We start from the raw sequence: 14,385 nt of genomic DNA, 5'->3' as shown, positions 1-14,385 counted from the left end.
TTTTTTTTTTAATATCAGGATGTTAAATCATGAGATTACTTAGAAAATATCATACTGTCATCAGTTTCCAAACAAAGGAAGCCGCAGTTTCAGAAGTGGAGGTTAATAGTGTATTAAGTTCGCAGCTGGAATCGTAGAGAATAAGGAGCTTGCAAAAGACCTTTTTCTTTTGGCATGTGTTGAAATGCTAGTTATTCAATTAACTAATTTCAGTTATGTTCCCGTTTGAAAATGAAAGTCAAGAAATTTTACATTTGGAAAGAATAAACGATGAATTGATACAATGGTAATGTAGAGTAAATATTTAATAAATTTGAGAATAATTTGCTCTCTCTTTAGGATAATGTAAACATTTGAAATAGTATTTAAGGTCTTATTGGGGTTTCCCCAATCAAATTATTTCCCCCAAAAAAGATACATTCTTTTTTACATAACTCTTATATTTTTAGATAATAGAAGTAAAAGCTTCTCATTGTGAGAAAAGGAAATAAAAAACAGCACAAAGAAAAAGAAAAAAACATTTTACTATCCAAAGATGACCACTATATCTATATATCCATATTTTTAGGACTATAGAGAAACTGTCCATATGACTATTTTTTAAATTTTTTAAAAAAATACATATTTATGTATGTATGTATGGTTACTTTTTAAAATAAAAGTGAGGTAGTATCTTTTTCCTCACTTCATATATGTGAATGTATTTCCATTCAATAAAAATACTTCTTCATAATTTTAATGGTTATATAGTATGTGGATGTATTATTTAACCATCAACTTACTTGGTATGGAAACAAATAATCCCTATATATTAACCCAAACAAGAAAGTTTAAACTCACTGGTGTATGATCACTCCACTCCCAGGATCCTTGTAAATCTGGGCTCCTTTTATTCAAACCTATCCACAGCCAACGCTGGTCACTATGTAAAAAGGAAGTATTAAAAAACAATTTGAGCACAGATTTGTCAAAAATATATAGCATTCACATGTCTAAAATGTGTAAGACGTATAAGTTTGTCTTGTCACTAACTGAAAAGCACAATTGCAGGCTCTATAAAGATGTCTTCTGAAATAAAACCGAACTTTAAATATGAGTTAGTTATGGAAAAAGTACCACACTTCTTAAAACTAATTTTCAGTTATGTTCTTCATATGAAAGGTGAAAACTATTCTGCTTTGAACTTGAGGGAAAAAAAATACATGATTATTCCAAATCTTTTACTGGAGAGCTTCAATATTACACAATATTTTCAATACAGTCAAAGATAGCAATGGCATTTTCTTAAAGTATTTATCTATAACACAATCACAATCAAATATCTTTTTTTTAATGCAGAACAAATCATTTGCTAAATTTTTATTAAACAAGATCAAGATTTTTAAAAAATTATTTAATTCCCCCTGCCCATCTAAACAAATATAAGTATCTTTTTTAAAAAATATTTTATTTTTAAGTAATCTCTACACCCAATGTGTGGCTCGAACGCACAACCCTGAGATCAAGAGTCACATGCTCTACTGTCTGAACCAGCCAGTTGCTCCCACCCCATTTTCTTAAAGATTAAGTATAAGTATCTTCTAAAAGTCAAACTCCATGGGTTATACCAGAACAATATAATTAAACAGTCATTTAAGTAATTACATTTAACAATCATAATTATTATACTTCTATGTACAAGGCATTGAGCTAGGTGCCCTGGTAATACAGAGAAGTACAAGACATAATACCTATCCTCAAATGGCATATTAACTAGTCAGGGAGACAAGATAAACGTGAACAAAGAAAATAATAATCATTTTGGAAAGATATCAAATGATACAAAGTTTGTATAAATTTTAAGTATTGCAAAAATTCAGAGAAAGAAGGTGATTGTGGACTGCAGGAAGTCAACAAATATTTTCTGAGGTTAGTAGGACAAAAGGCAGTCTTCAAAGGATGGGTAATATTTCTTTTGAGTCATAATCTGAGTGTTTAACACATACCAATATTCAGATTGACTGAGAAAAGAAAGGATAGACATTCCAAGGAATATACACTATACACAATATACAATAACATATAAAGCAGGAACATATATTGTAAATATCTCTTTTCCTCAATTAAACTTACTCTCTAGCTAGGAAGATATTGCTAATACAAATAGAAGTGATATAACGATAAAAACGTTTTCTTCATTTCTAGCCCCACTTGAAAATATTCTCTAAAATGTGTTACACTTTTTAGGGTTTTAAAAAAATTTGTTATTATGTTCAATTAGCCAGCATATAGTACATCATTAGTTTTTGATGTGGTGTTCAATGATTACTTTTTAGGCTTTTTAAGTAGACTTTTAAGAAGACACTTTTTAAGTAGACTATTATCCATGTAAATTTTTTTTGGTGATGCTGATTACTTTCCATATAATTTAACCTTCTGATTGCATGTAGTAAGTATGGGCAGTACATATGAGTGTATATTATACATGCATAACTAGATACATATATGTGTTACGTGCATATAAATATAGCACATATTAGAGAAGGGATAGGATCCAAATCTAAAATTAATCCTTACTCTCAAGCTCAATAGAATGTATGGAATATATGGAATGTGTAGCTGAAAAATATAAGTCTGCATTTCAAAAAATTTGCTAATGAATCAAGGCTAGAGCAAACTTAATTTAATTTTTTTTAGAAGATTTTATTTATTTACTTGTGAAAGAGAGAGAGGACAAGCAGGGGGAACAGGAAGGCAGAGGGAGAAGCAGGGAGTCCAATGTGGGACTCGATCCCAGGACCCAGGACCTGAGCTGAAGGCAGATGTGCAACCAACTGAGCCACACAGGCATCCCAAACAAACTTAATTTTAAAGTAATTTCTCACATTTTAATAAAATAATTGCTTTTCTTTACCTCTTTCCTCTACTCAAAATGCCCCCATACTTTAGTATAAATAAATACTTATCAACATTTCAGTCTTAAACTTTTCAATTTATTGCAATGGACTATGAGGACAGTCCTTTTTCAGTCTTTATTGTTATACTTCTTTCATAGAGAAAGGTTACCAATTTGTAGATTTCAGATAATCCAGTAGAGACAATTAAGTCCAGTTTGAATTTAGCAGCTCTAAGAGGAATTTACAGTTTGTGTCTTCAACAATTCAGAGCTTTCTAACAGGCTTCCAAATTTATCATACTTCCCAACTGCTGAATTTCTAAACCACAGGGTCTAGATAATTGCATATACAGTATAATTAAAGTCAGACAGGTAAAATAGCGAGAAGGTTAAGTTTGCTTCCTCGTTCCTTGGAGATGTGACTTTATTTCTTTCAAATTTTTGCACATAATATATTTGAGCCTGGGGAATTTGTACACATTTTGTGTTTCCCTAACGTAAGACTTCGATAGCCTATCTTCTTTTTACAATCAACAGTACAGCCAGGAAGATGGTCAAAGGTCATTTGTCACCTGCATTTACTCTACAGTCAGCTCCCACAGAAAGCCTCTTTAGAGATCTGTCTCTAACCTTTCCACCCACTCCTCCCTTAGCTCCACCTCTGCTTTCAAGCTCACTTCTGCCTCCTTGGTGACATCTCAGAAAATAGTTTCCTAGAAAACACAATTTGCCTCATTGTCCAAAACTTTTTAATATTTACTACTTTCTGAGATTGAACTTCATTTCACCCCAGACATTTATAATTTTTAGCTTCTTTTTTTTTTTTTTAAGATTTTATTTATTTATTTGACAGACGGAGAGGCAGCGAGAGAGGGAACACAAGCAGGGGAAGTGGGAGAGGGAGACACAGGCTTCCCGCTGAGCAGGGAGCCTGACGCGGGGCTATGCGGGGCTTTATCCCAGAACGCTGGGATCATGACCTGAGTGGAAAGGGACGCTTAACGACTGAGCCACCCAGGCACCCCTAATTTTTAGCTTCTAATTCAAGAGATTCATTAGTGTGTTATAAATATAGACGATAGTAGCTACTTGTGTTTTTTTTTCTGTGTGTGGTAAGAGGCGGAAAATATTTCCCCAATTCTAACTTATTCCTGATTTGACCTGGTTTATCCATATGCAGATAAAGAGAAGAAGAAATTGAAAATCACAGTAATCATTGCACACCTCTAACGTGGATTTAGAAAATTTGAGGGAAAAAAATGGATCATAACTGGAGAATTAAATCAAATGGAAAATTTCTCTTTATAAATTTTTCTACTACAAGCACTAAGTATATGGTTTTAGGGTATTCGGTTAAGAAGACACTGCACGAAAGGTTAATGTGTGTATCTGTGTTAAAATTCCTGCTCTCAATCAAATTTCCTGCTGCATCTGGTTTCTAAGGAAAATACTATCTCAGCTATAAACCCCAATAAATACTATTTGATGAGGGCGCTTAGTCTGCAAAGCCTTAGATTTATATCTAAATCCATTCATGCCACATCACAGGAGGTAGTACACACAGCAGCAACAGCACTGCAAACAAGGCTTTCTCCTTTAATCCTAAAACCATTTTTGTTCTACAATGGCTTTCCCTGGTGGGCTGCCATTAAGAGTTGCAAAGATCTTAGAGCCTTAATGACTTGGTACAGCAAGAATCTTTTTCATTGAAATACAAATAGAGATGTGGAACTTAGATTGCAAGAAGTATAGCAGTAATCTGACTTAACTCCTTGGCATGCAATACACAATTTGGGCAATGGACATCTGAGAAAGGTCAATTCCTGCAATAAAAAGGTAAGGCCTTCAAGGAGTAAGCTTTAGAATCATTTTCTGATATAAATGGGTTTGTCTCCTTCCTTCCCTTCAAGCCATGGTTACAATATTGGTTTTAGAATATGTTATCTTTCTAAGTATAGCGTGGGCAAATGATCTCTTTATTAATGGAGCACATAGTAAGCAGACAACACAGTCCTCTCAATGTGGCACATATCAGCTGCTGGGTTAAGAGTACAAATAAAATATGGTGCCTATGAATGAAAGGATTATGGTGATTTGTTTTTTCTTTGTGCTTTTCTGTTTACTAAATTAAATATATATTACTTTTGTGATCAGAAAAAAAGTTAAACATTGTTGTACATTCTTTGGAAAATATATGCATGGGAATGGAAGAAAATGGAAAGGATTTACATTAAACGCTAACTATGTTTATAAAAGAGCTAGGATTTGAGGGGATTTTTATTTTTTTTATTATCACTTTTTATATTCCCCAAATCTTATATAATGAACTTGTATTAATTTTTTAATTGAAAGGAAACTCAGCAAGTGTGATCTGAAGCAAAGAAACAAATCAAGAAAAATTCCTTATTACCTCTCACACTTCAGTTTTATTTTTTAGTGTAATCTATTCTGTATATAGAAGCTCTCAGTGATCATTTATATCACATATGGTATTTCATTTTCCATCAATTAATTTCCATAAATATCTACAACCTCATTGCCTAGTACTTATCTATGGCTCCCTGTTCCAGTTAAAGGCTGTTTGGTATTATTCAAAATCCACTTTGTTTATGTCAGTATTTTACTTAAAAATACTTAAGCCTAAACAGTATGATAATGTGTGTGTCAAGCTTGAGATCTAGGGGCCCGTAAGTTGCCTTGCTCAAAATTCCCACTTCAGGGAGGATCAGCAGGATATTAGAGTATGTTCTAGAGGCGCCCGCCACATGGATGTCTGTTATCCGAAGCCACACCTAAGGTTTTGGTTGTTAGCAGAGAGAATAGCAGAAATAGGTGTATATCAGCAAAATTAGAAGCTTGTTAATCAGCCTGATGTTAGAAATGAGCTCTCAGCGGTGAAATTGAAATTATTTAAGATATGGGGAATAGCTACAATATTCAGAGACCCTCTCACCCTTCATGAAAGGTTATTACTTTCTGCTGAGGCTGGTAGCCAGTACCATTAGAAATAGATCGGGGGCTTCATCTTTAAATTGTCCCATGTCTAGTCATTGGGTCAGGTGATTGGAATTGCCTGATGCCAACTCTAATGTGAACGGAATCCTGCCTCAGGAATATTGTCAATTCTACCTCAGATGAACCTGCCTTGCAAGATGGTGGCTGAAACACCTAGCGCAGACTGCTGGGATGTTGGAAGCTTATGAAACAGATTGTATGAAATAGGTTTTGTGCCTGCTTCAATGAATGTTTGTTTAACAAATGTTTGTGTACATGGAAAGATTTGGTCTGAGTTTTGCATTCATTGTCATCTACTCTCAAGGTGGTGGGGAGTAGCCAAGAAACACTAACCTCAAATGGAAATTAAGAGTTTGTATATCTAAAATAGCTCAAGTTGTGCAATGAGATCTTGTATAATAATTTCTAGTGCTAGAAAATGAGTCCAGAATGTCTGAACTTCTATAATAGATGCTTAATAAGCGAATATTTATGAAACACGTGTACTACATTTTGTATCAGATTTCCAGCACATTGCAGTGAAACTTCCCTTTCTTTAATGAGAAAAACACAACAGTAGGTATATTAATGCAAATCTGGAAAATGTGGGAAAATGTTCAAACATTTCAAAAATCACTCCAAATCTTATCTTCCAGAGGTAACGATGTTTATCTTTCTTTGATGTATTTTTGTAATCTACTTTTTTTTTGTAATCTACTTTTAAATATATATAGTATATTTTTTATTCTTGTTTGAGTCAAAATGATAAGGAAAGTATTCACCAGGATATGTCTAAATGGTAATTTCTTTTCCATAATTTTGCCTGGTATACCCCGATTCCTTGATTTACAGACTTGGCTCTTCTTTTCAGTTCAAAAAATGAGGAAAGAAAAAAAAAATTGGTGGAGTTGAAGGCCCTCATACTCATGATTGCTCCCAAAGCTTCAGAGAAAATTTTCTCCTATGATAGCATTACATGGTCCATATTTCTCCACATTGTCCTTAAAGATATCAGGAAAATCAGCCAGGAATCCTTCCACCATAACATCAAAATCACAATGGCTTATTGTGCATTGTCTTTGTAGCATCTCTGATTACTTATTTCCTGTTTTCACATTCTTCCTGCCCATTCTCAAAGTAGTTTTCCACAAAAGGGCTATAATAGCCTTCTAATTACTTGCTCTGCATCTACCTACCATCTCTTTCTCCCTCTCTTTCTCTCTCTCTCTACACACATACACATACTTTGTTGTTGTTTGTTTTTAGCTTTTTTTAAAAAAAGATTTTATTTATTCATTTGACAGAGATAGAGACAGCCAGCGAGAGAGGGAACACAAGCAGGGGGAGTGGGAGAGGGAGAAGCAGGCTCCCAGCAGAGCAGGGAGCCCGATGTGGGGCTCGATCCCAGGACCCTGGGATCACACCCTGAGCTGAAGGCAGACGCTAAATGACTGAGGCACCCAGGCCCCCCTGTTATTTGCTTATTGACTTAAGATCAAACTCCTTCCCTGGCAAAGAAGGATGCTCCAATTTCATATCCAAATCTCATTTTCTACCTAAGTGGTATGACTCATTTCTCCTTGACCATACCTGTACACTCTGGTCTCAGTACCTTTGCCAAAGTTCTGTTTTCTCTGGCTCCTTCTCTTGGTCGTACCTTTCAAAATACTACCTTACCTTCTAGGAACCATCCTTCTTCATAACATTTTTCCCAATTATAACTCCCCAAAGCACTTCATCCGTCTTTAGAATTTCCATGGTTCTCCTTACCTTTGTTCTAGATTTTCACCATACTTTTCTTATCCCCATTGTTGGACTTTGTCTTGCTACATAAAGGATGGGGATTCTATCTCCCTCATCTTTGAATTATTTATAGTGTCTTGCACATAAAAATGATGTTGAATGACTGCTAAGCACTGAATGACCCTATTAGAAAATAAAACATTCAATTCTGAATACCTGGAGGACATCAAATTTAGCATAGAAGATCTCATTCTAAAAGTATTACCTGAATTGGTCCATTAAAAAGTGAAGAAATTCCTTTATTTCATCCGTATGAGTGAAGCTAGGAAGGTGTCCTCCAAGTGCTTGACAGAATCTCTCAGCTTCTTCCCAGTTCCTTTTTCTTACAATTCTTTCTATATGAAACAGCTTAACAAGATACAATGTTAATCTCTTTTCTGGAATAATCATAAAGTATTCATAATTTCAAAGTTTATTATGGTCAAATGTGTAGGTTTTTAAATAAAGTTTTTTATTTTAATTCAAATATAATTAACATACAGTGTTGTATTAATTTCAGGTGTACAATAGAGCGATTCAACAATTCAATACATTACTCAGTGCTCATCATAAGTGTACTCGTTAATCCCCATCACCTATTTCACCCATCCCCTCACCCCCTACTTCCCCTCAGTTTGTTCTCTATAGTTAAGAGTCTGTTTTGGTTTCTCTTTTTTTTCCCCTTGTTCATTTATTTTGTTTCTTAAATTTAAATGTGTAGGCTTCTGAAATGGATTCTTATAGGTGTAATAATAACAGGAAAATGTCTTTATTTTTACCTTTAATAAAAGCAGGTAAAAAAACCCATATACTGTGACACAAACAGGACCTGCTGAAAGTGTCAACTAAAGGCCAGCATAGGTGTCAGCTACTGCTGTCAGATGGATGACCTTCCTCAGCCAGGATGGGGAACACCATATTCTCCTGCATTCCTAGGACCAGCAGGTAAGGCTATAAAGGATACACATGAATACTTCGGGAGTATTCTGCAGTATTCTGCAATACTTCTACAGAGAAATGTGCTAAAAACATAATTATGAACATAATACACTAAGACCTGTGCAAATACAGGTCTATTTTCTGATGAAGATGGATCAAAGGGCAGATTGCAATGGTGTGCTAACACTGACAGGGTGGCAAAACAAAACTGGCCACTTCAGACTCTTTCCTTGTTTTGTGATGACTAATTTTTTCAAAAAAAGAAGAGGAAGAAATGATACAATGATAGACTGAATTACTGATCCCAATTCTTCAGTTGCCTGTGATATAACTGTACCTTCTTGCCATGGCCTCCTGGTGAGTGAGGTGTACTTCTCTGTACCCTGATTTGGGGCCTGGCCACGTGACTTGCTGTGATCAATGGCATATTAGTGGAGGTACAGTGAACAGAGGCCTGAAATGTGCTTACATGGTTAGGCTCGCCTCTTAGGCTCCAGCAATTCACCATAAGAAGAACAAGACCCTGATAGCTACTGACCCTTCAGCCTGAGACCCAGATCAAAAGGCAGCTCATAGCCTGGAGCCCAGCATAGCTGACCCATCATTGAAAGCAGAGCTCACCATCAAGACTAAACTACAACAGTCAATCCCTATTTGACCCAGAGATCTGTGAACATGAGACTAAATGTTTGTTATAGCCACTGAATTTTGGAATGGTATGTAATGATTTCTTTGTGGAAACAGCTGACTGATACAGGCCTGAAAATAATTTTTTTAATTGTAAGAAGTGATAGAATTCTTCATTTGACAAGGATTAGAGGGATATGAGAATCATAAGCTAAGTGTCAGCATGGCATGTAGCTCACTTAACTTCTCAGAACAAAAGAACACTAGGAAAGAGCCAGTTTTGGCTCTGGCCCTGCTCTTTTGGGTAGGGCATGACTTCATGTGGGGATGAGCTGTCTCATGACAAAGGTTCAGTGGTGCTCCCAAACACATTGGTAGGTTACTTATGTGCCTGGGGAGGAGCATAATTTCTACAAGCATATGGACAAAGATAGTAGAAAGATAACCTCATTAAGGAATTGAATGGGAATGCTACTTTACCTTATAACAAGAAAGACTTGAGGGGAAACTATGCCAGCCTTCAGGACAGGGGACTTCAGGTTTAGGAGTGACTTCTTCAGGCTGAATGGGCCCACTTATTTTCTTGCAAATTGAAAGTGCTCTGAAGTTTCTGCAGTCTTTCACCTCCCACTTTCCAAGAGACTTTCCAGTAGCCATAGCCACACACCCACCTGGAGAAGCTAGGGTTGAATCAGAAAGTTTAATTAAACATTACATTTGAAAATTGAAGTCCAAACACTTTCTAGTGTCCTTACCCTTTATTTGGGCCAAGGTCTGGAGAAAGAATATAAAAGATAATGGAAGAAAGAAATGTGTTGTTCATAGTAATGATTCTATTGTCATACTAAGCTACAGTGAGAATTAGTGACTTGTCCAAGGTCACGTGTTAGTAGGTGGTTGATCCAGACCTGGAACCCAGGTGGTCTGCATCTGGAGCTGTACCCTAAACCACTAAGCTGCTCAGCATAGCCTAAGTGGTTCATATTAGTTTAACAACTTGGAACAGTTTTTAAGCAACTTAGTAACCCTCAAAACAAAACTCTTTCAGATTCAGATGCAAAGGAAGAGGTGGTACAATAAAGATGGAAGGAGGTATATGGTAACATACATTTGTTTTCTATTTATTTTATGGCTGCCAGAATTTTATTTATTCACAATATTAAGAGAGAGTTTGTATTATCAGGTCCATTTCTCAGATGAAGAATAAGTGACTTGCCACAACAATAGTTAGTGAATGGTGGAGTCAGCACTTGAACCCAGATTTATCCGGCAAAGTGCCATGCTCCCTTTTACATTATATCACACTGCCTGAAGTAGGCAGGAGACAAGAAGAACACAGGTTGGAAAGTAATAAGGACAATTCCTATTCCACCAAGCAGGGATGGTCTCACGTCTCATACATGGACAGCAATTGGAACAAGGAACTGAGAGAAAACTGCTGTGTTGCCCTGGATGTGTGTCCTATTTTTCCCCTGTTCTGCCCCCTACCCATGCCTTGTCCATGATGGACCAAGCTGGCTAAAACTGGGAGTAATTATGGTAAAGAGAGCTCCGTGGTAGTCTTTCTGGCTATAGGACTGAGAGAATAGTCATTGTGGCTACTTCCTGAACTCCTCTTCAATCACTGAGGCTTATCCATGAAGAATATGAAATTGACTCTAATATATCTGAATGTCTATAAAAGAAATCCCATTTGTTTTATATATTAGAACATTATAAATATTATAAACATATAACATTATATACTAGAACATTCTAATCTAAGGCGAATTTTAATCAGGATTAGCACCCATATCCTCAATCTTCGACAAGTAAAAAAGATGACTTTGCTATCAATACTATTCATATTTATGGTGGTGACCATTTATTTCAAATTTTGTGGGCACTCTCTATTTCAAATATTGTGTTTCATTATACACTCACATATTCTAGTTACTGGGTTATAAAAAGTGGTCTTCATGATCACATTGTACAAAAAGAAGAAAATATAAATAAGCCAAAGGAAGAAAAGTTGAATGCCTTACAACTCTAATCTTATAGAAAGCCAAAGTCCTTTACAAAGCATTGGATTAGAAATAAGGGGATCTGGATTTTAGCAATTCAATAACCAGATAACATTTGTCAAGTAAATCACCTTTCTGAGACTCTGTCTTTTCAACTCTCAAATCAGAAAGGACTTCTGAGGTCCTTTCTGGTTCAAAATGTTCTGATTCTATGGCTAATTATGGTCAATGATTAGAGATGGTTGAAGAAAGATGAACTAACTTTCAGAATAAATAATACCAACAATACTGCCTCCTTAATTCTCACCCACTTGGAATAATAGAAATAAACACATTCAATTTTGGAGAAAGAAGTTAAGAAGTAGAGAGATGAAAATGTGAAGTTTCAAAATGAAGCTTCTAGATTCTGTTTGAGACTTACATGGAAAAGATAAAAAAAAAAACTTGCATTGATGGTTCTAGCTTCATGCCATTAGAGGGTGATTTCTGAGAACCGAGTTTTTTAGCTCCTTTTTGGGGATAACTCCCAAGGATTTAATAAAGAAGACATAGTCACTGCTTCTATTTATGGTTCCACAGACAGACTCTCATCCTGAAGACTATCATTTCCCTCACATTTCAAAGCTAAGTGAAGGCCATATCTGGGAGGTATACTGCATTTCACAAATCATCATATTCTACTACTTTAAAAGTAATTCACTCACATGGCTCAAGAAAATTCCAGTTGGAAAAGGTTACAGCTTGCTTTACTCCACCAACACCTGTCCAGCTATACTCTCCATGTGAATCTATATCTCTCAGGCCAGTCCAGAAGTATTTTCCTGGAGATTTAGTATACTTTTTCATCATATCATTCAGGTATTCTTGCTCAAATCTACAAAACAAGATTTAAATTAGTAAGTGTTTTTATAATAATTGAATTACTACGTAAATTGAAGATGCACCTTTTTCTTAGGAGACTTATTTAGTAAAGCTAACCCAGAGTTAAAAGTTCACCAGTACGTGTTTCCTGATGGTCATACCTGCTAGTTATAGTCAGATTGCAGTTGGTTCCAAAAGGGACCTCATCCTTGTAAATCCTGTAACAGGTTTCTCCATGTCTTTTCCAGCCCTAATCAGTGGAGAAATATCACACCGTTCAGACTTAATGTCCCCCCTCTAAGCAAGATTATGTTACACTGATACTATCTCACACTTAGAGAAATCGAGGACATGGCCTGTAAATTCATACACATGATGAAGGTGGGGTACAACTTCATCGATAACTCCTACAGGACTGTGAGCCTGTGTCAGAGAGAAGGTGTGTTTTATTTCTCTTTACCTCCAGGGCCTAGCTCCTCATAAGACTATAACGTTATTGGTTAAACTAATTTTGGGGAGGAAAAAGATAAATGGGGGAAGTAAAGACATCGGCATTAAGGATTATAATCACATACATTTCTATAGAAATCATGAATAGGTAACTCTTTTTCCTGTAATTTTTTTCTTCTGTAAGAATGCCAATATGTTATGATTCACTGCCCTCTGATTTGCTCTAACATAAATGAACAGAGGTTAGCCATTTCTTCTATTTTCCAAGTCTGAATTGTTTCAGTCTCACCTACCATCCTTAACCAAGGTGTAATATTGCTTAGAAAAACTTACGTAGGGACTTTACATACCTCATCTGGAGGACACATCTTGTCAGATGTTGTATCATTCATTTGTTCTCCCTTTTTCTTACATACATATTTAAGCTTCTCTTCACATGACTGGACTTTCCACTGACCTAGCTTTTTAAAAATAGAAAAAAAAATTTTCCACAGAGAAATCATTTGCCATATATTTAGAGTTGAACTCTAACTTATTTTAAATCAAGAGAGTTTCTTCTCACAAAACTGTGAGCAAGGGGCAGGGGGAGGAGGAAGGGGAGGGAAAGAGAAAATGAATGACTACCTCTGGGAACATACTCCTAGAAAATACTACCCGACAGGCCTGCAAGGTTGTGGCTCACAGTCTGTTATTTCAGCACCACCTCAAGATCATAGTGGAAATGAATTCCATTTTCTTATAAGAATAACAATAAAGCCATCAAAGGACATTTAGTACAGAAGTTGAAGAAAGAACTCAGCCTACACACAGTTGACAGTGTTCAAGTCTTCTTCCACAGGGTATGGCCAAAGTTTGCCCATTGGTTAAATACTTTTGGACATGTCAACCAACCACACTATTTCAATCTCCTCATATAACATAATCATGGTAGTTAGAACAGCTACTCTCCAAGAATTGCAGAATCAAAAGTTCCTTCTACCCTACTTCATCTTAGACTTCAAAGTTCTCCCTCCTAATATGCTACTTAACATTAATTTTGTTGAAGTCACTCTGCTTTCTTTGAATTATATTTCAACAAGTCAATTGTGATAAGGGTCAGTTTTGAACACTGGAACGTTGTCTAGGTATGTTATCAGTTTATTCTTGCCTATGGCATCTCATTTCTATCTCTGACACTCTACCAAAGACATCTTAAATACCCTTTTAAATAGAGCACAAAATGTGACACCCTTCTAAATTCATCTTTGACACCTTTCCAGATACATCTTTACTTTTGAAACACTCCTAAATACACATATTGTTTATTACTTCCACTTAAGTCTCTCCAGAAGCTTGGGAGACACAAGCCTCCCAAATAATTAGGGGTCCCTAGAAAAGTGATACAAACAAAATATAAAGATACACATGTCTTTTCTCTCAACATACATCTTATTTTGAACTCTTAACTAAAGCATGTTCAATAAGTAGTTAAGCATTCTACAGAAGAAAGATGTTCTCTGAAAAACATTAGACCTAATTTTTAATTATTAATTAATGCATTAATTAATTTTTAAAGATTTTATTTTATTTTATTATTTTTTTAAAGATTTTATTTATTTATTTGACAGAGAGACAGCCAGTGAGAGAGGGAACACAAGCAGGGGGAGTGGGAGAGGATGATGCAGGCTCCCAGCAGAGGATCCTGATGCGGGGCTCGATCCCATAACGCCGGAATCACACCCTGAGCCGAAGGCAGACGCTTAACGACTGCACCACCCAGGTGCCCCTAAAGATTTTATTTTTTTAAAGTAATCTCTACACCCAATGTGGGGTTCGAACTCACAACCCTGAGATGATGAGTTGCATGCTCTACTA

The 14,385-nt window shown here is 35.8% G+C and overlaps 1 protein-coding gene across 2 annotated transcripts in view; it reads right to left on the bottom strand.

Moving 5' to 3' along the window:
- LOC103659494 (lymphocyte antigen 75) overlaps window positions 1–14,385 on the bottom strand; it is a 121,266-nt gene that overhangs the window by 78,502 nt on the left and 28,379 nt on the right. For both annotated transcript variants that reach the window (XM_008687012.2, XM_040644604.1), the window contains exons 9-14: window positions 12,882–12,992; window positions 12,243–12,331; window positions 11,925–12,094; window positions 9,698–9,897; window positions 7,878–8,020; window positions 841–922 (exon numbers count right to left, since the gene is read on the bottom strand). In XM_008687012.2, coding sequence (XP_008685234.2) covers window positions 841–922; window positions 7,878–8,020; window positions 9,698–9,897; window positions 11,925–12,094; window positions 12,243–12,331; window positions 12,882–12,992 — 795 coding nt within the window. The remainder of the gene's footprint in view (window positions 1–840; window positions 923–7,877; window positions 8,021–9,697; window positions 9,898–11,924; window positions 12,095–12,242; window positions 12,332–12,881; window positions 12,993–14,385) is intronic.

The sequence above is a fragment of the Ursus maritimus genome, unplaced genomic scaffold, assembly GCF_017311325.1.
Source record: "Ursus maritimus isolate PB19 unplaced genomic scaffold, ASM1731132v1 scaffold_1, whole genome shotgun sequence".
Lineage (NCBI taxonomy): Eukaryota > Metazoa > Chordata > Mammalia > Carnivora > Ursidae > Ursus > Ursus maritimus.
Note: the sequence above shows the minus strand (reverse complement) of the source record. Positions and strands in the feature narration are given on the sequence as shown.